The following is a 25,799-nucleotide window of genomic DNA, read 5'->3' on the forward strand; positions in this document are numbered from 1 at the left end:
GTGAGTTTGTTATCTGCCATACAATTCTAAACAAGAAAGCAAAACGCCATTTTTGTTTTTCCCTCCCAACCACCTCACCTTTCTTCTGTTTATGCGTTGGTAGTGTTTCTCGGGCGACCATCTCCGAGCTTCCGCCGATGCTCCCAGGCATCAAAACATCTCACCGATAGCACACTTCAACACAGCAAGTCGCCATGGCATCGCACAGACACCTCGGAAGTCTCCCGCATATTCTACCAAGGCTGTTAACTTACTCTGTTCGTTCAGTATCAGCCATTCCGAAATATCCGACTTCAGGGACTCGAAAGTCGTCTACTCAAGCGGTACCGAAACCAGATCATCATGCGCACACGACTCTCGAGCATCCGCTTACGTTTCAAACAACCGCATATGGCTTGATTGACCAGAATGTTAAGATTGAGGAGGAGCAAATTCCCAGCTACGAAGCTTCGCGGTTTTATCCGGTCCAAATTGGAGAAGTTTTCCAGGGTAGATATCAAGCGGTGACGAAGCTGGGCTGTGGGAGCTCATCAACAATATGGCTCGCCAGAGACTTACGGTAAGTGACTCTCGAAGGAAGAAACCGTTCATATCCAAACTCACCACCACGAGGTGCAGGGACAACAAGTATGTCGCCCTCAAAATCTACGTTCATACTTCCCGCAATCACCGAGAGATCCCTGTATACGAAAGCATGTCACCGATACTAGCAAAATCTAGTAATCCTGGGCGGAACAATATCAGACACCTACTGGGTTCCTTCGAGATCAGTGGTCAGGATGGCCGCCATAAAGTTCTCGTGATGCAGCCCGCTCAGATGAGCCTCCGTGATTTCAAGCAAGTCTTTAGACCAGACGGCGGGTTCGATGAAAACTTTGTGAGAGGAGCCATCCAGGAGCTACTCAAGGCCCTCGAATTCATCCATGAAAAAGCTCAACTAGTACACACAGGTTAGTCCCGGATCCCTTTTCCCACTTCCAAGGTTAACAGTCTTCAAAGATATACACCCTGGAAATCTGTTGCTCGGTCTAGACGACGATTCACAGCTTGAACCACGGGCAGACATGGAGCAGAAGTCACCCGTCGCCCGGAAAAAGGTCACAGAGGACCGTACTATATACCTCTCACGTTTGATGCGCCCAAAACCAGGTCCCATGCTCTTATCGGATTTTGGTGAAGCTAGGACTGGAACTGGACCGTTTGCAGGCGATATCATGCCGATCCAATACCGCGCGCCCGAGGTTATAATGTGCATTACCTGGAACCGCCCAGTGGATATCTGGAGCGTTGGACTAACGGCTTGGGACCTTCTTGGTCCGAAACGATTATTCACGGCGAAAGATGAAGATGGAGACATGTACGACGCAGCACACCTCGCAGAGCTTATAGCAACACTTGGCCCGCCACCCCAGGAATTTCTGCAACGCAATGTCGAGAGAACGGCTGACTTCTGGGACGAACAAGGTATGTCTGATAAATTGAATTTATATCTACTCTGGGTGGTCACTGACGCATTGTAACAGGCAAGTGGCTTAGACTGGCACCTATTCCGAAAGGTCGCTCACCAGAGGAGCTTGAGACACGGCTCGAAGACAGTACGGGCCTCACTGCGTTTTTGCGACGTGTTCTGACATGGATGCCTGAAAATAGACCTACAGCGAAGGAATTACTACGAGATCCGTGGGTCAGCGGGAGGACAGAAGCACATAGGACGCCGTAGCGTGGCATACTCGAAGCGATGAGTGCTGGAGTGGTCAATCGAGGTTGCACCCTATAAAGCGCCAGGGAACAAAATAAATTCAATGTATCAATATTCGAATAGAACTGTAAGAGTTTACTGAAGCTAAAACGTTCTCACCAAGCCTTGCCTGAAATCGACTTCTTCTTCGTAGCTCCTCTAAGCCTGCCAAAGAAATTCCCTCCCATAACTGACGTCCTGGCAACAGTTTCATCCCGCTCCCTATGCCCCTCACATTTCCTCGGCGCCACCCGCCCCTGACTCTCCCAATAAAACCTCGACACATCAAACTCATGATGTGTACCTGGCGCTACACAAATAACCTTTTCCTTGGTAGCCTCCAGCTGCGGCCAACATGTATCACACCAGTTACAGCCTGGAAACTCTTCCGACTTATTAGCATTGGTAACTTGAATAATCTTTCCACAGAGCTTGTTCGAACAGCAGGCTGTTGAATCAATGGTAGGCCACCATTCGCGGAAAGATGCCTTCTCAGATGATATCATTGATGCTTTGCTCTTGAGCTCGAGTTGGGTGCAGATCTCATTGCAGACATGTGTTGCGAAGAAGAATTTGAAACCTTCTCTTCCGAGGTTTGTGTCTGCGAGTTTGAAGCGTTCTGGATCAAGAGTGTGAATAGCTGGGTCTGTGAGAACGTGCCCCACGCCTTGGAGATCGCAGACCAGAAAGCTTCCCCATGACCTTTCGTAGGTGAAGTGTGAGAAGGCCTGTGCTGCTTTGTTGAATTCATCGTCTGGGTTATCCTCGTTGACGTAGCTGCAGTTATTGTTGTACTTGACATAATCGCCCTCGATGAAGGGTTCGAGGGAGATATAGTCGGTACCGGAATTGCCAGATTTACCTTTCAGGCATGATGTGACGATAAAGTCAATTGAGTGCTTATCACCTGTAAGAGCATTGAACTCTAGTGCGAACGCTTTGCAGAGAGCTTGACAGCGCATGTCCTCGGCAAGATGCGCAAGACGCTTTCCACCGCGCTTGAACGACTTGACGACGTATGGGTTTGTGGAGTGTGTTGTCTTGGCGCAGTATGCAAGGCGTAGAGCGCCTTGAGCAAAGGGCATGCGACGTTTGTGAACGTTGAGTTCCATGACACTCAACTTGATGTTATCATCGTGAGCCATCATGTCATTCAGTGTACCAGAGCGGTGAACCACAGTATCCGGACTGAAACCCTCGACAACGAGCTTATCCTCGAACCAACTCTGCTCAGACCACTTTTTCTCTACATCTTCGAGGATTGCTTCGCTCTGCTTCTCGTTGAATTCATCATCTTCCGCTTCGCCGATGGCGTCTAGATGAGACATTTGAGCAGTCTTGGTTCCCTTTTCACCAGTTCGAGAGGAAGACTCTGACATTCTAACGGCGGTACGAGATGCGGAGCTTGTAACGCTCTTGACTACCAGGTGCCGAAGGGCGCTGTACGTAGTGCCCAGCTCAGCTTCTTCAAAGAGCAGACCTCCCTTGGCAGTTCCTTTAGAACTTGAACCAAGAACGCTACTCCTCGGTCCTGAGTTTGCCTTTAAAGCCTCTCGGTAGTGGGGGTTTGACTTTAGAAGCTTGCAGTCTGCCGACGCAGCGGCATATTCCTGGAGGAAAACGTATGCCATCTTGTCAGTCGCACTTAAAATCCGAAGAAGAGCGTAGTTGAGGTTCAGACCAATCATCTGCTTCAGAAGAGGTTGATACTGAAGCTTATGTGGTTCGGTTCCGGGAGTGTAGTAATCATCACTCTTCTCCGTCCAACTGTGAAAGATATTACCGTGCGGTGGGGCATCAGCGATATGAATGATGCATCGGGTCTGATTCTTCCAGGAAGCATTGATGGCTTGTTGAATACCACCTAGGACATCCTCAGGAGCATCACCGCCGCCCCGAGCTTTCAACTTATCGATGAAACCCCTTACTTTCTCCACATCAGTAGTGAAGTCGATGAACTGAATGTGATTCTTATCACAGTGGTCTTTGTAACTGACAACCGCAATCCTCACTTCTGCCTCATTATAGAACGTCTCGGTAATGTCCTGCATGATCTTCTTTACCTGCTCTTTAGCAGCAGCGATAAAGGGACCCATAGACGAAGTAGTATCCATGAGAAACAGCAGATCTGTCGCACAAGCCGCCTTGAACATTCCCTCATTGGGAGCTCTTTTCATTTGGGCAGCAGCTTGAGCTTCCCGCTTCAGTTCAAGAACACGAAGTCTGGCTTCAGCGGCAGAAAGACCTGTAAGGCCTGCCTCACGCTTCAGACGATCGTTTATAGCGCGCTCCTGCTGCATTGCGCGGCGGAGATCATCGCGTTCGATCTCCATCTGGCGGAGACGTTCGCGGGTACCAGAGGAGGTGGCGTTGGATGTTCCGGAGTCGCCGGGGGTTCGCAGTCGCTGAAGCGCGCCGGCGATGGGCGGGACGGATCTGGGTTCATCGCTGCGACTTGGTACTGCGCGGTCTCTGCTTGGTGGATAGGGAGGGAGGATGGTAGATGCTGAAGATGCACTGGATGCAGTGGAGGTTGCGGAGGAGGTGTCAGTTAGGGCACGAATATCTCGCGTCTCCCCATCATTGCCAGTAGAACCTGGTGGCGAGTATGGAGGAGGGGCACTCATTTTGGTATGTATTGATGAATTGGGCTACTTGAAGAATATCGCTGCTCTGTATTGGAAGCAAGTATATATATTCGGCCCATCTCGACTTATGTTACTATTTCCATACCGTTACCGAAGTCGATCAACCTACTCCTCATTATCGCAATGCTAGGCTCTTTCAGAATCCTAGTGCGTCTTCTTCGCCCGATAAGGCTTCCTTCGCGCATCGACATATCAAGCGAAGCTCCACTGAAGCCCTCCATATAAACCGGGCGTTTCTCAGGTCTCAATTCCGCGCCATTATTCCCATTCCGCATAATCGGGTCCAATCACAGCCCCCGTTGCCTTACCACTTTTAGCGCTGATCGACACAGAATTCCCTGTTGGTTCAGATTGACCAATCAGATCAATGCACGAATTCGCCCTGTTTGAGGGTGTAGTCCTGGAAAAGTCGTGTCTGCCTGATCTGATGGAGGCAGTGTCGTTTTGGTGGAGTCATGTCGGTCGCCCACTGAGTTAGGGAGTACAGTTTGGACTTTGAGCATAGACATTACAGGGGTCGACGCCCGGGAGCAGTTAATTGATAACATTAGCCTTGGAGCTTGTGAATTGAGGTTCTGAGAATGCCTGGGGCGGGGTTCATCACCAGATACATAGCCAAGTTGCCCGAGTCAATCTATCTTCCTTCTGTCAGCCCATTATCCGGAGCTGCCTATCTTGGGATCTCAAATAGAGCCTTATCGGTTATACGAGGCTGAATATTTGTAAATTATTGCGGTAAATTATTGTGGTAAATCGTCGGTTTAGACTGTGCCGCATTTTCCTCGCTCATTATCGACCTCATCAGCCTCAACACCATCTTCTTCATTGCACTCTTCACTTTCATCTGAGACCTGGCCTCAGTACATTTCATGATTCTTCAATCGTCAACAACGTCTTCTGCTTGAACAACGAGGTTCATCATGGCAGATACTCGTCGCGCAGAATGGTTCCTCTCCAAAGCATCCCTCCAACCCCCTCCCCGCCTCGGCCGTCTAACCGAACCACCCGCACAAGATTTCCTCCCATTCAGTACTACCAACCGCGATGCAGCCCGCCAGCTCCTCGTACAACAGAGAACCTCAGATCCCAACTACAAATCCCCAGACCGACAAAAGCGACATCTCTTCCGCTCCAAAGAACAAAAGGCCGAGGCTTGCGATACTTCACAATGGAGCTTTACGAAACATGAAGTTGCGAAAGCCTTCAATGCGCTACTAGCACAAGAGATACTTCCTCCGGCTGGCGTTGCGCAGGCTCTCTTGCTGCATACTACACTGACATCACTGGATGAGCTTTGGGGTCACCTAAATGATGCGCAGCTGGAGAAGAGGATGAAGAGGAACAGGATGAGCGAGATCTTGAACTTCGATTCAAACGGCATGACTTGGTTGGATACAGTGACGTCCCGTGACAACTTCAACTACGTTCATTTGTTGTGCCAAACACAAGCGAGCCAAGGGGTCTTGAACAGGGCGTTTGGCATGGCCCTGTCCCGATCATCTCTCGAGTCTATGAAGCTTCTGCTGAGCTTCGGAGCAGTGGCCTCTGACTACCAAGATCTCATCGGCCAACATATACGAGCCAGGAACTTAGAGTTAGTGAGGCTTCTACTGTCAGCGCCTAATTCTATGGCACCCTCGGATTGGAAGGCATGTCTCGAACAAGATTTCGCAAGGGCAGAAGCAGAAGAAGCATTGTCTCTCTCTTTCGTTCTCCTGCTCCTATCTCACCGCCCAGAACTGGTCTCGGAATCTTTTCTCCTCAGTGCACTGAGACTACAGAGTTATCAAGCCACAGCTGTGATGTTGGGCTACGCATACTCCAATCAGGTCTTCTTCGCCATTCGTCATCAGGTCTGCAAAATCATTTCTCAGTACCAGAATGGTAACCAGAGACTAGCGTTCTTCACTCTCCTTTCTCATTCTGGTCTTGTTGGGGACAACTTGGTCACTCGAGAAGAGCTTGTCAAGGAAGTTCTCGCTCGCCACTTACCACTTGTCAAGCTGCTTGTGCATGCAGGTGTCGCGGTTGATGTCCCTCCACACAACGCTTTGAAGTGGGCCGTCTCACAACTAGACTTTGACATGCTGGAGATTCTTAGACATGGGACACTGTCGTTGCCTGCATCCCAAGTACTGAGCTACCTGCCCGATAACATCCCAGAGCCTGACATGGTTGATTTCATGAACATGTTTGGCTCTATGGGTCTGGGAGGACAACAGCTCGACTCATGCCTAGTCCGTGCTGCGCAGAGAAAGCAACAGCACCTTGTCCAAACTCTGCTCCACTACGGTGCATCTGTTGAAGCTGAAGAGGCTGCTGCCATTCGCGCAGCTATCATATCTGCTGATCTGTATGTGCTAAGCTTGCTTCTGCAAGGGCAGTGCGCACCGACTATACTTTCAACCCTTATCCCTACCGCCATGGAGATATCACCAAGAACCATGAGGTTCGGTGTGATGCAATGTCTCATTCAGAAAGGCGTTGAAAGACAGTCACTCGGCACCGCTCTTCTGCAGCTCCTGTCTGAAGAGGGTAATATTGACTCTGATCTCACCAAGCTTCTTATCGACAATGGTGCACCACTGGATTGTACCTCGGACGTTGACGCTTCGCCGCTTGTACAGGCCATAAAGAAAGGAGATGTCACAGTTCTGAACATGCTATGCAGCGCGAAGCCCACAGCAGAGGCATTGGCTGCTGCTCTTCCCTTTGTGTTCAACACTATTGCCGCCTTTGGCTACGATGTTGCGCTAGAATTAATAACCTTACTTCTCAAGCAGGGTGCATCGGGTCCGCCACTGAACGAGACATTTCTCAAGGCAATTACATCAGATGTACCAGCCGGCTTTGTGCAGTTGTTGACTGAGCACGGCGCTGACGTCAACTATTCGTCTGGCCAGGCTTTTGTGATGGCAATCGAGATGGACAAGCCTTCACTTCTGGAGCTACTATGTTCTTCCTCTCCACCAATCCAAGCAACAGTCAATGCTACTTTACCTAAGCTCATCGAGACAAAGCACTACAGCCTCTCCAACACCGAGCTCTTCCTGAGTGCTGCATCACGCGCCACCCCAAAACCATCTCTCACGAATACATACGCTCTTATCAAAGACCACCCACAGCGATCAGAGCTGTTGCCATGCCTTTTACGTCATGGCTTAGACATAAATGAAGAATCCGGTATGATTCTCTGCCTCGCTGTCCAAGAGCACGACATGGACCTCATCAAGTCCATTCTTGCTCTCGACCCCAGCATTGCGACACTTTCCAACGCCTTTCGTGAGGCATGTCAAGTCGAAGATTCGGATATGAAGCTTGATCTTATGGAACTTCTGCTAAAGAAGACTTCTCCAGCTGAGATCGGTCAATCTAGAGCCCTGCTCCAAGAAACCCAAGCCGCTCTTGATGGAAACATGGATGGACTTTGGTTACTCCTCGGCCACAAAGCCAACGTCAACTTCAATAACGGTGAAGCTGTTCAAGCAGCTGCATCAAATAGCGCAGGATACCCGATCATCCTCAACATGCTCCTCTCAGCTGGTGCTACAGATGCTACCGTCGAGGAGGCATTCGACGCTGCTAGCAACGCTGATACACCAGCAAGCATCAAGACTGGTATCTTTGGAAGTCTGTTTGCTTTCCACAAGGATATTTCGGTTGAGATTATATCTCGAGCTTTTGTTAAGGTTCTCGAAAGCCACCCTGACGATGAACATCTTTACAACTTGTTACTAGAGCATGGCGCCGGCGCTCAGGTACAGCTTGCTACGTTGGAGGCTGCGGCCGAAGCCTCTCCAGGTGGCCTCTTCCAGAAGCTTCTGCGACAGGTCTCTGACTCTACCATGCGCAATGAGATTTTTGAGTATATCCGGATGCACACCACCATGTCGTCGATGGACAGACACCAGGCCTATGAGACCCTCTTAAAGCAAGGCATAGATAAGTTCCAGATGTCTGAAGCCCTTGTGGTGTCAATTCGTAACGAACCTACCAATCGGGAAATTCCTTTGTTGCTCCTCAACCATGGCGCCCAGGTCAACTATAAGAATAACGAAGCGTTCGCCGCGGCATTTCAGTCGCGCAACTTGGAGATGTTCGAACTCCTATGCTGTTACCTCGTGAAAGGCGAGCATGACGAGGCAGCGAAGCTCGTCTTTGAGCATCCGTATCTACGAGAGAATCCCTGTGTTACAGTTGAACAGAGTGTCCGTGCGAATATCTACAGGAGTGTCCTGACCTGCAACATCGATCCGAAGAGTATCTACACCACGCTCGTTCACTTCCTCGATTCACCAGAGTCCAACCTTGCTATAGTGGAGCTTCTTCTCGAGCATGGTGCTGATCCCAACGATGAGGATGGTCACTGTTTCTATCTCGCGGCACGACACAAAGAGGAATCTCACTTCCGGGCTCTTTGCAAACACGCTAACCTATCAATTATCCTACCCACGATTTCACGCCGGATTGTGAAAGAGCACAACGTGACAAGGTGGTTCAAGATCTGTCTTGAGATGCAGCCATCCCAAATTGCAGGACTTTCAGACCAGCTTTTGTATCAGTGTATACGCAAGTTTCCAACCGGCACTGACTGTCTGGATGTACTGTTGGGTGCTGGCCTATCGCCGTCGGCGACGATTACTTATCGTCTGCATAAGAACTGGGTGGAAGAGGATATTTCGTTGCTTATTTGGTGTCTTGTATCCCCATTAAAAACTGGCAATAATGTTATTCTTAAATTGCTGGAACACGGAAGCAAAGGTAAGTCAAGCCTCCGCGGCCCCATGCATAGTGCTCACTGTATGCCAGCTTTGCCAGACTACGTGACCCCTGACTCCAAGATACCCACCATCTTTCTCACACTCCTCAACAAATCACGAGCTCCCGTTCTGGAAGCTTTGCTCAAGCTTGATGGCACCAATGTTCTTAACCAAACCATCTCCGGATCAAAGTTCAGCTCTCTAGCTTCATACCCGAAGAAGCCCAAACTTGAGTTTACAGCTCTCTTCGAAGATGAGGACGAGATCCCACCACGTGAAGCATCGCTCTTCCTCGGTAATCTTGACGCCTTCAAGTTACTGAATAGCACCATGCTCCCCGACGATGGCACCCTTCATCTAGCAGCTCTATTGGCCCTGCCTGACTTCACAGACTGGCTTCTCTCAACCCACGAGCCAAACTACGAGGAAGAAAACTTTGGCTTCATGGTTCCCCTAGCACTAACATGCTACTCCAAGCCCTTCCCTTGGTGTAAAGTTGCCAACGAGGAACAAGAGTGGTTCGCCCGCTTAGAAGAGACCATCAAGATTCTGATCCCAAAGACATTGTCCAGTTGGAGGTACCGGCAGAAGCTTCCTTTGCATCTTGCGCTGGAGAATGGGAGCCAGGTCACTATGGCTATGTTGAACGTACTGAATTCGAGGGGTATCGGGAATAGGGACAAATATCTTTATACGGATAAGACGGGCATGCAGTACTCGCCTTGTGAGTATGTTGAGGTGTTTGTAGAGGTTGATGATGAGGATAAGATGAAACTGGTCAAGATTCTTCAGGAGCATGGATTAAACTGATCAGGCATATGTATTTACTTTTTTGCATTTATCTTTTTCTACATTCTGTACCCCGACTTTTTTAATTGAAAATATGGTCAACATTTGATTCGCATTCTCATGAGTTCGTGACTTTTGCATCGGGGGTTGTGAACATGGTATATGCATTAGCTAAATAAGCTTTGTGATAGACTTGCCCTTGTTTCCACCATTGTAAACATCTATCCAAGCCCTAGGCATGTCCTCAATCTTCGCAGGGACGATATTCTCAATATCAACATTGATTCGTCCATCAACCGCCGCCTTGATGAGCTGCTCCATCCCATCAGGAATCTTGTCCATATGATCAAAGAGAAAGAACCCCTTCAGCGTCAACCTCTGGGAGATGATCTCTAACCAATTTTTCAGCATAGTCGGCCTATCCGAGTTGTAGGTACTGACCGCTCCACAAACTGCAATCATTCCAAACTTCTTCATCCTCGTGAGAACACCATCCAAAACCGCTCCACCGACATTATCAAAGTAGATATCAACTTCATCTGGTGTCGCCTCCTTCAGATCCTGCACAAACGTAGGGCTTTTGTAGTCAACGCATACGTGAGCACCGAGATAATCTCTGACCCATGCACACTTTTCTTCACCGCCTGCGATGCCTACTACACGCTTGGCACCAAGTAGCTTGACGGCGGTCTGCACGACGATGGACCCTGTTGCTCCAGCTGCAGCAGATACAACGATTGTATGCTCGGGCTTGGCTTGCGCGATATGCAAAAGTCCAACGTAACCTGCCAGGCCGGATCCTCCGAATGCACCAAGATAATGCGTGATAGAGAGGTTGTTTGGCAGAGGGGCGATATGCTGCACGGTATCGGTGTCGAGGATGATCTTATCGCCCCACCAGGATCGATACGGTTCCATTACCAAGTCACCGGGTTTGAAACGTGCGGAGTTGGACTCGAGGACTTCGCCGATCACTCCAGAATGCATGGGGTCGCCGATCTTGATGGGAGGGACGTACATCCTGTCCTCATCCACGGTGCAGCCGATGAAAGTACGAAGGCCTGCATCGTTGGAGATGTAAAGGACCTTGACCAGAATTTGTTCTTCTTTGAGAGGTGGAAGCTGGATAGTATCTAGTCGAAATGTCGGGTTCAGGCCGTCTATTGTTGGTGTTCCCTCTGTCTTGTTGGCGAACACCCAAACTTTAGCTTCAGTATAATCAGTCATATTGATGGCAGTAAGAATATAGAGTTTGAAGATCGAGATTAATTCCTTGGGATTATGGTAACCAGGCACCGGGCCCTGTCTTCAGGGAAATATCTTCATCGAGTCTCCACTCATATTGGAGCATCAGTTGTGGGCCATGACGATGTAGTGAGGTATAAGTTAAAGCAACCATCCACTAAATGGCAGGATTGCACTGGGATATGCTGATAGCGGGGCTTAAGTACTGGATCTTTGGGGAGTTGGTCACATTCGGCTAGAGAACAAGGCGTCATGCCAAAGTCCGTAAGTAGATATTCAATACACGGAACTGTAAGCCCAGAATTATCCCTTTTCATGGATCTCAACTACTAATGCAGCTCAATTTGAGCTTTTTCTCTTCCTCTGGTGTCATTCGCAGAAGCCCTGTCAGTCACCCGCTCATGATGTGCAGTGACTGGTTGAATTTCCCCTGTTGGCTACATTGCTAGAGAAAGTCCTCGCTAGGAAGCGAACTCTGGCATGGTGTCGCGGGGCAAAGACGATATGGATTCATTCGCGAGATCAATTCACTGTATTAGAGCCCTGTGGCCTTTATATCATCAGTGTGCTTCGTATCAGCGTCCTCCCCATTTCGTCGTCGTCTTCTTCCCCTCATCTAGCTCAGAAGTCTAACGATGAACATCCCATATGTAGTCTGGCGTCTTGATCCATTATCTGAAGACACTGAGTATTATTTTGGTGGTCGACCTTTCGGGGCTTGTTCCAGTGCCAACACCGCTTGATGATATTCGGTTCTCCGTGCCTGTTCGCACCTGTTGCAAAACTCTTTCTCAGAAGATTCTTTTTCACATTTGCCACACTGATTGCACATTGCTGGAAGTGCCCTAAGTGTATCGATCTCAAAGTCTCTCAGAGAGTCTTGTTTCTCGTAGTGCTCTTTGCACACGATTGCAGGATACATAGTGCGTTTGGCACAAACGATGCAGTAACGGTTTGGTGGATGGTCCATGGCTCCGCTTGCTTGAATGCGGGGGACCCTATCACAACTGATACAAGTTGGTCCGGATAGAGGGCTTTTCAGAACTCGCAAGCACCCTAAGCAAAAGCGGTCTTGGAACAAAGTTAGAATGTACCAGGGTGGGGGAGTGAGAGGCCCCGGTGGGTGATCAGACGTACCGGGATTATCGGTGTTATCATTTGTGATCACTGGAGTAGGCCATCGGTATGGCATTTGCGGTCGTGGGTAGTTCTGATTCGGCGGAGGAGGATTGGGAAAGCGATTGACTATTTCCGTCTCTTTCCCCTTGCTCTTGTCCTGGCTGCTTTGGCCATAGTCGTATTCTTTGTTCGAAGTCATGTTGAAGTCCGCGATTCTTATGGCTATGTAGCGAGTCCTTTTGTCTTAGTAAGAAGTGTATATTGTCATGTGAATGCTCATGTCCCAGCATTTCAAGTGAGCCGTCTGTGAGCATATGTACATTCTGACCGCTAACATTCGTAAGCGAAGAGCCGTCCAAACAACTACTTGTCATAGCAGTCAAAATCTGACTGATCTGGTGCTTGAAGATTTATGGTGGTGATTGAGTGTCGATAGACTGCTCTTGTTCATGCACGTCACCTCCTCGCCCCTGAATCGTTTTGTCTTGACTGACAAACCGCGTGTTAGCATTTTCCAGTACTTAGCAGTCCTCTCGTACGTGATAACATGTGGCTGTGGTTGTTGATTTGGCCAATGAATTATTTACATTGGGTAATTGTGTGGGCGGTTAGTCCATTGCCTGAACTGTATTTATGAGTCTTGAGCACATAAGCCTGGTAGCTGATGCTTATATCACGCGTCCAACTGCAATTCCTCACGCTTTGACAATTTCTGAGTCATCCATCGATCGTGGAAATATCTGATTCAATTAAGAGGATATAAAGACTGTTGAAGAAGTGCCCCTGTACCTAATGATATTCCTGAAATCTTACGATCAGGACCAACCATACCCCGAACTACTTTCTTGATTGATACTTAGCGGCAGCATCATCGATGCAGTTTTGACACTTTTTGCCTTCAGCCACGCCAGGCGTCTCTCTGCACACATAGCATATGCCTCTGTCTATTACTCTCTGTCGGCGCGCAGCCGAGGACCTTTTGTCCGTTTCCGCGCACCTCTCACATTTACTCTTCCCTGGGGCAAGGGGATTTTTGTCCTTCGGGCATTCCCCTTTGCTGATTTTTTCTTCTCTCTTTGCTTTTGCCCTAAGCCTTTCTGCGTCCCTGTCGGATAAAGCGCTTTGGGGATCTGTAGAATCGGCCATTAGACCATGTGGATGCGTTTGCGCTGTTTGACTGCCACTGGGTCCAGGTCCTGGATAGGGAGCGGCTTGCGCATAGTAGTTGGGATGCTGTGCACCAAAGCCAACACCTAGAGGTTCTCGTGAGGGTTCTCCTTGGCCATAAGCCGCCCTAACCAAAGTCGTTCTAAGCAAATTTTCTCGTCCACTGGGATCATGAGCGGCCGAACTCTGACGCGTTGGGTCATATGGTAGCACGGGTCTGGAATGACTACTAGGGCTGTTCAAAGTATTCATTGGAACGGTTCCTGTTGTGTGGATTATGGGCTCATTTGGATCCGAGTAAGTGCCTGTTTGGTAGGGAGCAAAGTTTTGGGGCTGGCTGCTGTTGCTGGCCCACTGATTGTTCTGCGCAGCTTGAGCTCGGCGAGCTTGCTCATCATTGTTATACGACATTGTATTGATGTTCGACGTACTAGTGGCTTTCTTAGTTTCTGTGTGTGAAAGAGGGTGATTCGAGTGTTTATTGCGTTTGTCTTGTTTTGGATGCACCAGTCCAAGTCAAGGGACTCAGTGTTATATATCACAAATGCTCCCTTACCTTGCCCATTACTGGCACCTACATAGCCTGCTCTGATGCACTCAATTTGCCTCCAAGTATTGAAATTGTTGTTTAAGCTCTCTATCTCACTGTCGCAAGACATCAACAGCAGTTGCTGAACACTGAAGCTGAGCTTTCTGAGCTTCTGATTCCGTGCCCCTTCAGAGGCAGGATGTCAGTGCTTTCGCCATGGTGATTAACATCGACAGTTCTTGATCAGCCTATCATTGTTGGATGCTCCGCTGTGAAACCCAAGTACCGTAAGTGAAGAGCCTGACATAATTCAGTGCTTATCATCTGTTGCCCTCAAGCTTGGTGGCCTTTCGCCAGCAAGGGAATCTCACGCGCCCTCTTTCGGTATCTGGATATCATTGATCAGAATTTCAATCCCATTGTTCTCGTAAGCCTTCTCTATTTGTTCACCGGAACAAGCATCCAGCTTTATCAATAGATATGGTTTAAGTAAACTCGGTGAGCAACTTCACCTTGACATGAAACAACCATATCTACAGTCATGGCTTCAAAAGTTGAGACAGATGTTAGAAGTCCTTCTTGTAGAAGTATCGAGTTAGCTCATTCGATGTATTCTGCTTAGTGTTCTATTTTTCTACTGCGAGACTCTTTCCGGATTATCCCTTCACGTCGCTTCAACTCTCTATCTCTCCCTTATTCTCCTCTGCCTCGCCCTAGAAGCATCGGCGCAACCTTCACACTGGCCGTGCCCAGGCATCGCCTCCTTTCCACACCGACACAGTCCTAGTCGCCGAAAACGACGCCTTGGGTTGTTAGCCTGTTCATAGCAACTTCCACATCGCAAGAGAGAGCCAGCATCTCGTTTATAGCACTGGTTACATATGTGATTCTCCCTAAGAACTGCCTTTTCATTATCGTTGAAGGCTTGCCTGGTGCTCATGTGGTCCGGACACATCAGATTGCCAGGATCGTTGACGTCGGCTGTGCATAGTAGGCAAAACTCTAGCTGAAGAGCGTGAGCATCATTTTGGCGGCGCTGCTGGCAGTCTTCACAGCGTATCCCGAATGTGGGTAGAAGTGCCCTGCAGTTGATGCAATATACTTTCAGGGGTGCGTTTCCCCTCTTTCCCCATCGCCGATATTCTATGGCCGCTGGAGGGATTTTTAAAGCGCTATGGACTCCTTGAGCACTGTATTGATCAGTATTATAGCTGTTGTCAAATCCTTGTAGGCCTTGGGGTTCGTTTGCATAAGATTCTTGAAGTTCAGAAAGATCAATGTACGGGGCAAACTGTTGATTGTCTGGATGGTAGCTTGACTGTTCGCCATGGTGTTGGCCGTCGTAGGTCCAGTTTCCAAGATCTCCATCATTCTGTAGCCAGGTATTAACATTTTGTTCAACAAGCGGATATGTCAGTTGTAGATCCGCATCATGATTTTCAGTGCCGGAAGACACTTCTAGGCTGGAAAACGGATTGGGAAGTGTAGAACTACGATAGGCATAAGCACTACTGGAGCCTGGGTCATTATACTGCGGGCTGAATATACTAGGTTGATGTGTTTGAAGCTGAGGGCTAAAGGGGTTCGGTGGGAGGGTCTGATAGTCGAGAACGGGGGCTCCAGTAGAGTGACTACCGGTAGCTTGCGAGTTATACGGTTGGAAACCAGAAAGCTGAAGGTGGTGAGGATAGCTCAGCTGAGGGTCGACTGGAGGGTAGAAAGTGTTTTCATGCGGAGTTTCAGTTGTTGGCTCCTCATTCCAACCCTGGGGTGGTCTAATGCCACTCTCTTCTGGGGGGCCATAAGGCGATATGTATGGCGCATGAGTATAAGTCATATTGCATATAGAGAAAGATAAGTTGTTAGGTTTAAGTTTGGAACAGCCTGCAGTTGTCTAAATGCTTTATATAGTAATTATTAGACTCAATGATAGACTTCTGCAAAAACCAGTATCCACGGTCCAACATTTGTGTTGAGCGCATGGCTCTTGATGCACATAATAATCTTTCAACTCTATCCTTGTGTCGGGAGCATGACAGTCTTCCGTGGTTACACTGATTCGTTTTTGCTTATGTCGGAAGGTTGAAATAGCCGATGCCCTCTCACGACTCAAAACGACTCAGCATCATGAGATAGGAAAGTCTTTTGTTGAAACTGTAGGGTAGAGCACTGGACTATGGTTCTCTGGAAGTGAATAATAGTGTTATTACGTATTGTATTCACTATAGGGCGGCGAGTCCTAGACTAGCTGCTGGTCAAACAGATATTGATGAAACGATATACAGCTTTGATTGCTGTTTCTTATCACGGTATCGTGGTATTCTCAACTTAGCACTGATAACATTATCCTTATCGATAACATTCATTTCCAGCGCGTATCGCGTCGCGCGTCTTCCAAGCCAAGCCTTGGCGTACATACTATAATCTCATGACTCTTCATGATGACCATTCGCGCCGATTCAATCCACCATCTTCAACACCATAACCTGTTTTTCCAATCATGCCAACCCCAGATTCGATAGTTCCCCGCCTCATCGTTCTACGGTGTGTCTACCGCGTTAGCCCAACCCCAGTTCCATCACCAACTTTATTTCCCCTCAATATTGGCCAAGAAGGGCCGAATGCCAGCGACACCACTAGCACACGTCATTCAGCCATCGATTCTCAATTAAAATGGAAATGAGGAGAAGAATTCCGGGGGATCCGGGGTAGTATTATAGCTTGCATTTATTTATTTGACATGCGCGCAATTGGCGACGACGCAGCGCGACACTGTAGCACCAAGATACTGACAAGATAACGATTAATTGCCGCTAAAATTAAAAACGTTTCTTTTTTCTTGGTGAAACTTAATAAGCCAATTATCAATTAGAATACTGTCGATCTCTACGATTTGACAAGGTGCTGGTTCGGTAGTTATGATTCTGCGTAAAGTCATCAATCAAGATTTGAAGCTACCCATGTGAATCAATCACGAGCGGGAGCTATCAGCGGAACGACGAATAAAGTTTGATTAGATGCATGCGATACTGCAACATTCATTCGCGCAAGAAGTTTCTTGACATTATTCGAGTCATGCCAGAGTAGGAGCCGTATAGTATTTAGCATAATAATATTCACATCGCCTGAAGCTACAGGGTAGTGCTGCAAATGACAAAATTGTCCACCGTCATAGTGGTATGCTAGTCGCAAGCCAAAGGCTAGAAAGTCAGGAGAAGCTCGCGAAAGGATGATATCAGGTTAAATATCGACCGGGGGCGCACCGAGGAAGGATGCCATGTATCACGCCGTTGAACGGCCTGTCACATTGCATCACCAATCCCAGCAGAGAAACCTGCAGTAGCTAAACTCAAAAGCCTCAACGGGTTTGGTTTGTGTAGAACATGCATAGAATATGTGATAACAGGTACAACCATTGTGATGCAGGACTATGCATTGACGTGACAGCCCTTAGGTAATCACACTTTCTCTGAAATTCTGAGCAAAAATCACATGAAGGTATCGTGATTCAGTGTATGCATGACATTTTGCGGGTCCTTTCCCGACGGAGCCGATACAGTCCGAGGATCGTCAGTCCCAGACGCCCGGCGAGGCGGCAACATACCCTGTTGACGGTTAGTCCGCCCGCAGAGAATTGATGTCAGATCACCTCTTAGATAACCAAAACTCATAGCCCTAGCAAACGGAGCCGTTACTCGATTTGGCATCTTCTTTAACCAAAATACCCGGTGATCAAACTACTCGTGCTTTGACTCTGCGTCACGAGAGCTAAAAGCTGAAAAAGCTACGGAGAATATTGGAAACCAGAGTAATTCTAGACTCGGGGAAGATGAATGGGTTTAAAAGGGGGGCCGGTGGATATGGTGGGAATCATATGTCGTCGTCTAACCTCGGATGAAGCAGGTCAATTTTGAACAAGAGTCAAGCTGCTGCATGCTTTCTTGATTACCCCTGGCTTGCCTGTCAGATTGAGCTTAGTCCTTCAGCTGAAGTGTGCATGACATGACAAGACGCAGGGGTATTAGGTGAAAGGGGTAAACAAGGCATGGAATAAAAATCAAAAGCAAACGCTCAGCCTTATGATCCAAGAGCCCATTCCTCGTCTAGGCCCTGAACTATTCATTCTGCTAGCTACCCATCCGGCCAAAGTCGCGAAGGACACGAATAAGGCTGATCTTGGCCTAATATGCCCCCTCGGAGCTGTTGTTCCAAGGAGAAATACCAACGACAGCAAATTCCGCAGCCACAAGTCCCAATACGTAATAAGGGGGCCAGCGCTAGAAAGAACTTCCATACTTCCGAGCCAATCCCCGCACGAGTTCCCCATGGAGAAGAGTGGATCCGGCTAAAATCGGCCACGCATTTCTTTAGTGACTTGAATGGTGAGACGCGGGCGTTGGTACGAGAAAAACTCGCGGCGCAAACTAAAGTCTAGTCTGGAGATTTGTTCAAATGAGGCTCTACATAATTTACTTTGGATCTAGTTCTTACCTAAAGAATTGCCTCGGATGACACACGAGTGGCCGGAAGAGGTAGGTACCCAGACTGAGCGGCATACACTAGAAACTCTTAGTCTGGCTTGTTGTGACGCGAAGGATGAAGACTATTTGGTCACAATTGACCATCCAATGGCTCATCTAGGATCCCTTGCAGGTCGAGGCAAAGCAGGTAAGACAAACCAACGTGTACGGTACGGCAGCTCCCCTAGTCCCCGTCTCAGATCGGCATTTTTAATCACTCTCAAACGGCCTCCATCTTGAGCCGCATCGTGAAGATCGCCGTTTGTTGTCAAAGCTTCTGGAATATCACGTGGGATATATCTCTGCAACCATGAATGCCTTTTTTCTTCTTCATTGAGTTTCTGCAACGCTCACCCGCAAATGATCGGATGTTTAGACCCAATAGGGCAAATGCCCAGCTAGCGTACCCTCTCTCACCCGACTTTTTTCTCCAGTATTTGAACCAAGGTCTCCACCTCCGCAAGCCGCCAAAATGTGAGAAACGCCGAGAATGAGGCCGTGATAGAAGCAGAGTTGCAAGCTACCAGAACCTGGGGTGCATGGGTCTGATTCACTTTCCCCAGTCGAGTCGAGTCGACGTTCAAACTGATTGATGCACTGTAACCAAAATACCCAAGCGAGGGGGAGGGGGGACTGGACTGGACTCGACAGCGCCGATCCTATATATGTCATGTCAGGGCCCGTTGGAAGGATGTAACCCCAGGACCATGCCGATCATTCATTCATGACTCCGCCGAAAGGCATCCATTCCTTTCTTCTGAATCATCTTCTTCCCAAACAATTAAGACACCATGTTCGGCTCTGGTAAAGCAGCCTCGGACAATGGTAGCAGCAAGGACGAGATAGTCCTGCTGCCAGTCCAAGCAAAGTCCGGCATCCTCCGCGTCACAGAGATCGAGACAAAAGTACACGATCCAGACCACCAGACCAACGCTCCCATCCCAGACCCGACGTTTGACCTACCAGACAACCACCCCAATAAAAATGCCATCGAGGTACTATGGCTTCCCCGCGGGTCGCACAGCTCCGACGACACGGGCGAGAAAGTCCGTCGCGCGCTGAACAATGAGAAGGAGATGACCATCTTGGGATGCTGCAAGCAATTCCCCAAAGCCATCTTCTGGTCGCTGTTGCTCTTCCTCACTGTTGTTATGGAGGGCTACGATAAGAGTCTTGTCGCGGGATTCGTCGCATTTCCTGCATTTCGACGACGATATGGCGAGGAGTTCGATACGCCGAATGGACCGATTTATGAGATCTCGCCGCTATGGCAGACGGCGCTTCAAGTCTCGGCTATTGCATGCGAGGTCCTTGGTCTGTTGCTTCACGGTTGGGTAACATACAGCATTGGCTATAAGAAGATGATGTTGATCAGTCTTGCTTGGATGTGTCTCGCTGTCTTCCCGGCGTTCTTTGCTCACAACATTGCTGTGTTGGTGGCTTCTCAGGCTCTTTGTGGTACGTCCATGTCTCTCACTCACCTTTCCCCTCATACACTCATCACATCTCAATCATCATTCACTTTGGTGCTCAAGACTAACCATCCCTTAGGTATCTCATGGGGTGTCATCCAAACACTCGCAGCTACATACGCCGCCGAGGTTGTCCCCTCAGCCATCCGTGCCTGTCTTCTCAGCATGACCAACATGTGCTGGGTCATCGGTCAACTTCTCGGCACTGGTATCCTAAAGTCTCTCGTCCACAACAACTCAGAGTGGTCTTACCGTATCCCCTTTGCTCTTCAATGGGCCTTCGCCATCCCCCTCCTTATTGGCATCACCTTTGCCCCGGAAAGCCCATGGTGGCTCATCCGTCGTGAGCGCAAGGTCGAAGCGCGTCATGCTCTGCAGCGCTTGACTAAGCAGTCTCAGCTCGATATCGACGACACCATCGCTGTCATGGAGCATACTAACCGTATCGAACGTAAGCTCAACTACGGTGGTTCGAGCTATCTTGACTTGTTCAAGGGTGCCAACCTTCGACGAACTGAGATTTGCTGCATGGTTTGGTCTGTGCAGGCTCTTTGCGGTTGGATCTTGACTGGCTACGCTCCTTACTTCCTTGAGCAAGCCGGTTTTGACTCTTCCAAGTCCTTCAGTATGTCTACTGGCATGTATGGTATGGCCTTGGTGGGAGGCATGATCTCTTGGTTCCTCCTGTCTCATATCGGTCGTCGCAAGTTGTACCTCACTGGCCTTGTCGCTGCTGTCGTTATGCTCACCCTTGGTGGTATTCTCTCCGTCGTTCTCAATGGCCAAAAGGGTCTCAACTGGTCCCTTGGAGCTATTCTCATCACAACAACCTTCCTGTACAACCTCAGTATCGGCCCAACATGCTACGTTATCGTCGCCGAGATCCCCTCTACCCGTCTCCGCGTTAAGACTATCGCTTTGGCTCGAGTTGTCTACAACATCTTCATGATCATCAACAACGTCATCGTTCCCCAGATGCTTAACCCTACTGCTTGGAATATGCAAGGAAAATCATGCTTTGTCTACGCCGGTACAGCTTTCCTTTGTCTCATCTACTGTTACTTCCGTCTGCCTGAGACCAAGGGTCTGTCGTACCTTGAGTTGGATATGTTGTTTGAGAAGGGGGCGCCTACTGCCAAGTTCAAGGAGTTGCAGCAGAGACTTGCGAATTCTGCATACTTGACAGTTGACAGGGCAGAGCGTATGAGGAATGCTTGGCACGGATGGCTCACATATTCATAATATTTTCTAGTCATAATATCTATACTTCAATGAATTTAACTCTTCAAACTTGTACTCAAAACCCTTTCGTGACCTCATTGATCGATAGATAAAGTTTACAACATCTCCATGGAGACATATCAAGTCAACACACTTTAAACCCCCAATTAAATTCAGTAACAGAGATCCGTGACACCGCACACGGCATTATATACCCCCCAGAGACTTAGGCTAGACGCCCCCGTTTTGAATTGTCTCCTTGGCAGTCGTCCAATCAGCCATACAGTGGTAAGTCGAGGGAAAACTTCTGGCGGATACTAGTAGAAGCAACACGCAACTGAACGCGTTTCAGGTTGAACCCGTGACCAATTGGGTGATGGGACTGGCAAAATGGCCTGAATAACAGCCGGACTTGTTTCCGTTTTTTGCCTGTCATTTCACCGCCGTCATTATGACTCCCGAGCGTTTGAGTCATTGGGTCTGGAGTCCTGTCCTTCCGGGTCAACGTGGTATAGTGAGATTAGCCCACGCTGAGCCATGGAATGCCTACCAAGAAAGAAGGCGAAAAGGTGGCGTGAATATCGACCATATAAGATTAAGCAATTGCATTCAGAAAACAATAATATGGTCAAGTGGCTGTGGCCTTTGTAAAAGAGGAAGGCCGCGTTCCTGTAATTTTCGTGGCGCACTGTCACAGTTACACATAGCAATAAAATGGCCTCACCAGAGCCTCACAAAACCCGAACAACAGAGCCAGCGGCCGCATACCAAGTCACGGCAACTTTTGCCCAGGGCCAGCGGATGGCTGGTGCGGCTCAGTGTATAGCCCCCAATGTCGCTGGTGACCGTGTGGAGGGCGGCTTTCTCAGAAGTCATATCTTTCAACGAATGAGAACGAGGCTTGTGTTGCACAGCAGCACAAGTCAGCCTCACCGTGTCATGTGGTGGTCAACAACCTGACTCGGTCTCCGAATTCAAAGACATGAATGCAGCCATTAGCGGACAAAGCGCCGCCGCCCCGACAAGTCCAAATTTCGCAGTGCTCTTATCGCTCGAGGCCGTAGGTCAGATGTTGGGAATCACAAAGACGGTTAACCACCTGCTGGAAAACGCCACTGCTGTCTTGGCCCGAACACCCCCGATGTCTCAAATGTGAAGAATCTTGTTTGAATATTTGTACAGCACTTCCCCCGCTTTTCATAAAGAATCCTCTAGAAGACATCGTCCACCACAACAAAGTTCGTGCATCCAAGGCCAGAGACAACGAACAACGAATCGACCTATATCTACTCGATTGAATATCTCAAGTTCCCTTATTTTACATCCTGAGAGAGCTGCTGGCATGGGATATCACGGGAAACCAGTCGCAGTGCTTGACATGAAGTCAGATAAAGTCCGACAGCTTGACAAAGCTGCCGTTGAAGGTAAGGAGCCCGTTTCGGCCAGACCAATTTGCTCGAAAACTGACAGACGAAGGATATCCTGCAGGTCAGATTCCCCGGCTGAAGAAAAATGTCCCAATCTACATCTCGCGATCGACCGAAAAGGATAAGGACAAGGAGTTCATTGCGGAAGTCAACCTATGGAGCATGGGGGTCCGGTACAACTTGAACAGACTGGTCGGGGAGGGACCTCAGCTCTACATTGTGAATGCATAAGGATGGTCAGCATGACCCTATGGCTTGGTTGTTAATTGCGGGAGAATGTGGTTATTTCCAATATTATTTGCGGATTTGGCAGCGGGCTGGGTGCGCCACTTTCGGTTATTTTCGGTCACAACATGGTTCTTAGACATCTTTCGGGGAGACGGACAATCATTATGTAGTAAATGTAACCTTTAGCCAGAATCGTTGAAGATAGCAGTTCATCAGGCGATGCAAGTCAGCCGGTCAGCTGCGCCCTTATCCCATTTCTACAACCGGTGTATGCATGACGACAGGTTTGGTGGCAAACCTGTTGGATGACGAGAACCATGCGCCTCGAAAGTGCAATCACATTGCCACAAGCAATAATCTCCGTCATTTACGCCATCAGACTCGAGCTGGAAGTAATCACAGATGCGCTGAAAGTCGCTACTTCGGTAAGTCCAATAAAACTAAACAAGGGAAGAAAGGCCCGGTCACTGGACTGACAGAGGCTGGGTGCGGAGTTATTGGGCGAGGGCTGGTAACACAGCAGCCAATATTTCAAGCCATACGCTGACCGCACGCATAATGCTACAGTGGCTTTTACCAGCGCCTAAGTTCTATTCTGAACTTTCCAGATATCCACTGAAATGCATTTGTAGGGAGGAAATTCAATAGATTTCGACATTGTATAGAATCAACTTGATCATTAGAGCAAGCGTCGGCTCCTCTTTCTTTGGGAGTACTACAGTCACTCGCCTCTGGTAAGTCAGTATCCTCAAGAAAAAACTTGGCACAAACGAATGCAGGCTTTAAGGCTGTGGCGGCTCAGGATCCCTCCCCATTTACAACAACGAGCATGATACTATCGCCCTTGGCAAACATGGGGGCGACATCACGGTTACACGAGCTGGGTGGTCTCTGCAGCGGGCTACCTAGCACACCATAAACTTTCCGATTCTGACGCTGTCTCAGAGCCTCGTTTAAAGAGGCATAAAATGATGCCATGGGTTCGGCACAACATCATCTCCCATTGACAGACACTAGGCTCTTCCAGTCACTTTACCCCATAGTCTCCCCTTTGGAAATTGCCGTGAACTTGATCAAGATGACTACCTCACCGTCTGAAGCCTCCGGTACCTTACAGCACCAAGCGAGTGGAGCGAGTAGTGCCGACAATGATCCTTCGATTCCTATTCGCGGACCTGAACACATCTCATATGAAGAGGGACCGTGGGCTCATAAGACAATCCTTTCATTCGGTGAGAACACACTCTTATTGGTGGAAACCTTTATTAACAATCCCATGCTAGATGGTGGTGGTATTCGCGGCTACTCAAGTCTTCTGGTGCTCAAACGCATCATGATTCGAATACAGGAATTAGAGCGTGGCCACGAAGAGTACCGAGCCCCCAGCAGCGACTTCTACCGTTGGAAGGGGGCACCTGAGGAGAACATCGTAGAAGATAACCCAGACCCAGATCGAGTCGATAAGTATCTTCCGTGCCACTACTTTGACTATGTCGCTGGGACCTCGACGGGGGGGTAAGGAGTTCCGCAATATTCCTTCCACTCTCCGACGCTAAATCTCCTTAGACTGAGTAGCATCATGCTGGGAAGACTGCGTATGTCTGTTGACCAAGCATTGGACACATACAAGTCATTCGGAAACGATATATTTGGGAAACCAAGGCTGTTTCACGAGCGTTCATACTGCTATTATCCCCGGGCAAATTTCTCAAGTCGCAAGACACATGAGGCATTTCAGGAGATCATCTACAAGGTTCTTCAACAAGAAAAGGCCTGCTTTAGGAGTGAGGCCGAAGTTGAGCCCCTAAAGTACAGAGAAGACCGAACCAAAACGTAAGTCCCTGCTACTCGTATAGCTTGCGTCTTTGAGGTTTACTCACGTTGAGAAATAGTATCGTTATCTCATGGGCTATAAAAAAAGATGGTGGTGTCAGTAAAGAATTTGTCTGGAGAAGTTACGACAATGAAACTAGTCCCAATGAACCTAATCTACCTAAGACTGATCACTGGAGTCCATCCAATCCGGGACCGGCTCACACAACTGCCATTTGGGAGGTTGCTCGTGCAACAACAGCTGCGCCGGGGTACTTCGAGTCCATCAAGATCATAGGAAGAAAGTTCTTTGACGGTGGTATGGCAGCCAACAACCCCTCATTAACTGCTGTCAGAGAAATCCATAACCTTCACCAACTAGTTCCAGATCTCTTCGTCAGTATTGGAACAGGGTTGAAGCCCCACTCGGATGATGAGAATAATGCTGTACTCAGCGAAGCCAATGGCCATACCAGAACGCCAAGAAGGGAAACAATCAAAGATGGCGGTAGACGCAAACAGTTCGGGAAGAAGTGGTGGGAGATAGGCAAATATTGGAAGAACTGGATGGTTGACACTGAGGGACCTCACGGCACCAACGGGTGGCGAGACCGCTGCAATACGATCAAACTGAAAGATGCATACAGACTGAACGTTGAAGGCGATCTTCACACCATACCTCTCGATGACTGGCGTCCGTCAAAAACTGGAGAAGATACCCTCAGCTTTATTGAAGCACAGACGAGGCAATATCTCGCCGACTCCAATGTCAACGATTGCATCAACTCCATCGCGAGCAAAGCGGTTGAAATAAGACGGCGACGCGCTGCGACCGAGCAGTGGGAGCGATTCGCAGTGGATGTAATTTATTGCTGCAAAAGAAACTGTACGAACAAAAAGTACGACACTAGGGCGCAGTTAAGAGAACATCTACAAAAAGGTATAGCACATAGAGGGGATAGAATCAGTGATGGGAAGCAGCTTGAGGAGGAACTCAACGCTTCTAGGTCTTTGAAACCTAAGAGACCAGTTGAAATAAGGAGGTGAGGCCATGGTCCGATGGCTGTGGGTCTCGCAGCAAGGCAGCTTCGCCTGAAGGTGACCAAGTACAAACTAGGAAGAAG

At 48.7% G+C, this 25,799-nt stretch overlaps 8 protein-coding genes; 5 read left to right on the forward strand and 3 right to left on the reverse strand.

Moving 5' to 3' along the window:
- Positions 1-194: 194 nt before the first annotated feature.
- Positions 195-1,720, forward strand: FFUJ_14599 (related to protein kinase; the record flags this gene model as incomplete). XM_023576551.1 has 4 exons in its annotated part: positions 195-559; positions 619-950; positions 1,000-1,464; positions 1,524-1,720. 4 exons carry the CDS (start codon positions 195-197, stop codon positions 1,718-1,720), a joined length of 1,359 nt encoding a protein of 452 aa, XP_023430026.1.
- Positions 1,721-1,854: 134 nt separating this feature from the next.
- On the reverse strand, positions 1,855-4,365 carry FFUJ_14600 (related to protein kinase; the record flags this gene model as incomplete). The annotated part of the gene is made up of 1 exon (XM_023576552.1): positions 1,855-4,365. One exon carries the CDS (start codon positions 4,363-4,365, stop codon positions 1,855-1,857), a length of 2,511 nt encoding a protein of 836 aa, XP_023429721.1.
- A 941-nt stretch (positions 4,366-5,306) lies between these two features.
- On the forward strand, positions 5,307-9,956 carry FFUJ_14601 (uncharacterized protein; the record flags this gene model as incomplete). XM_023576553.1 has 2 exons in its annotated part: positions 5,307-9,147; positions 9,196-9,956. The coding sequence occupies 2 exons, from the start codon at positions 5,307-5,309 to the stop codon at positions 9,954-9,956; spliced, it is 4,602 nt and encodes a 1,533-aa protein (XP_023429934.1).
- Positions 9,957-10,106: 150 nt separating this feature from the next.
- On the reverse strand, positions 10,107-11,162 carry FFUJ_14602 (related to endo-polygalacturonase 6; the record flags this gene model as incomplete). Its single annotated transcript, XM_023576554.1, has 1 exon — positions 10,107-11,162. One exon carries the CDS (start codon positions 11,160-11,162, stop codon positions 10,107-10,109), a length of 1,056 nt encoding a protein of 351 aa, XP_023429722.1.
- Positions 11,163-14,677: 3,515 nt separating this feature from the next.
- On the reverse strand, positions 14,678-15,832 carry FFUJ_14603 (uncharacterized protein; the record flags this gene model as incomplete). The annotated part of the gene is made up of 1 exon (XM_023576555.1): positions 14,678-15,832. One exon carries the CDS (start codon positions 15,830-15,832, stop codon positions 14,678-14,680), a length of 1,155 nt encoding a protein of 384 aa, XP_023430018.1.
- Positions 15,833-19,306: 3,474 nt separating this feature from the next.
- FFUJ_14604 (probable maltose permease (MalP)) lies at positions 19,307-21,229 on the forward strand (the record flags this gene model as incomplete). XM_023576556.1 has 2 exons in its annotated part: positions 19,307-19,973; positions 20,067-21,229. 2 exons carry the CDS (start codon positions 19,307-19,309, stop codon positions 21,227-21,229), a joined length of 1,830 nt encoding a protein of 609 aa, XP_023429723.1.
- Positions 21,230-22,586: 1,357 nt separating this feature from the next.
- Positions 22,587-22,866, forward strand: FFUJ_14605 (uncharacterized protein; the record flags this gene model as incomplete). XM_023576557.1 has 2 exons in its annotated part: positions 22,587-22,632; positions 22,685-22,866. The coding sequence occupies 2 exons, from the start codon at positions 22,587-22,589 to the stop codon at positions 22,864-22,866; spliced, it is 228 nt and encodes a 75-aa protein (XP_023429935.1).
- A 1,075-nt stretch (positions 22,867-23,941) lies between these two features.
- FFUJ_14606 (uncharacterized protein) lies at positions 23,942-25,722 on the forward strand (the record flags this gene model as incomplete). XM_023576558.1 has 4 exons in its annotated part: positions 23,942-24,095; positions 24,147-24,378; positions 24,430-24,696; positions 24,756-25,722. 4 exons carry the CDS (start codon positions 23,942-23,944, stop codon positions 25,720-25,722), a joined length of 1,620 nt encoding a protein of 539 aa, XP_023429936.1.
- Between the last annotated feature and the right edge of the window lie 77 nt (positions 25,723-25,799).

Source organism: Fusarium fujikuroi, chromosome FFUJ_chr04, assembly GCF_900079805.1.
Source record: "Fusarium fujikuroi IMI 58289 draft genome, chromosome FFUJ_chr04".
Lineage (NCBI taxonomy): Eukaryota > Fungi > Ascomycota > Sordariomycetes > Hypocreales > Nectriaceae > Fusarium > Fusarium fujikuroi.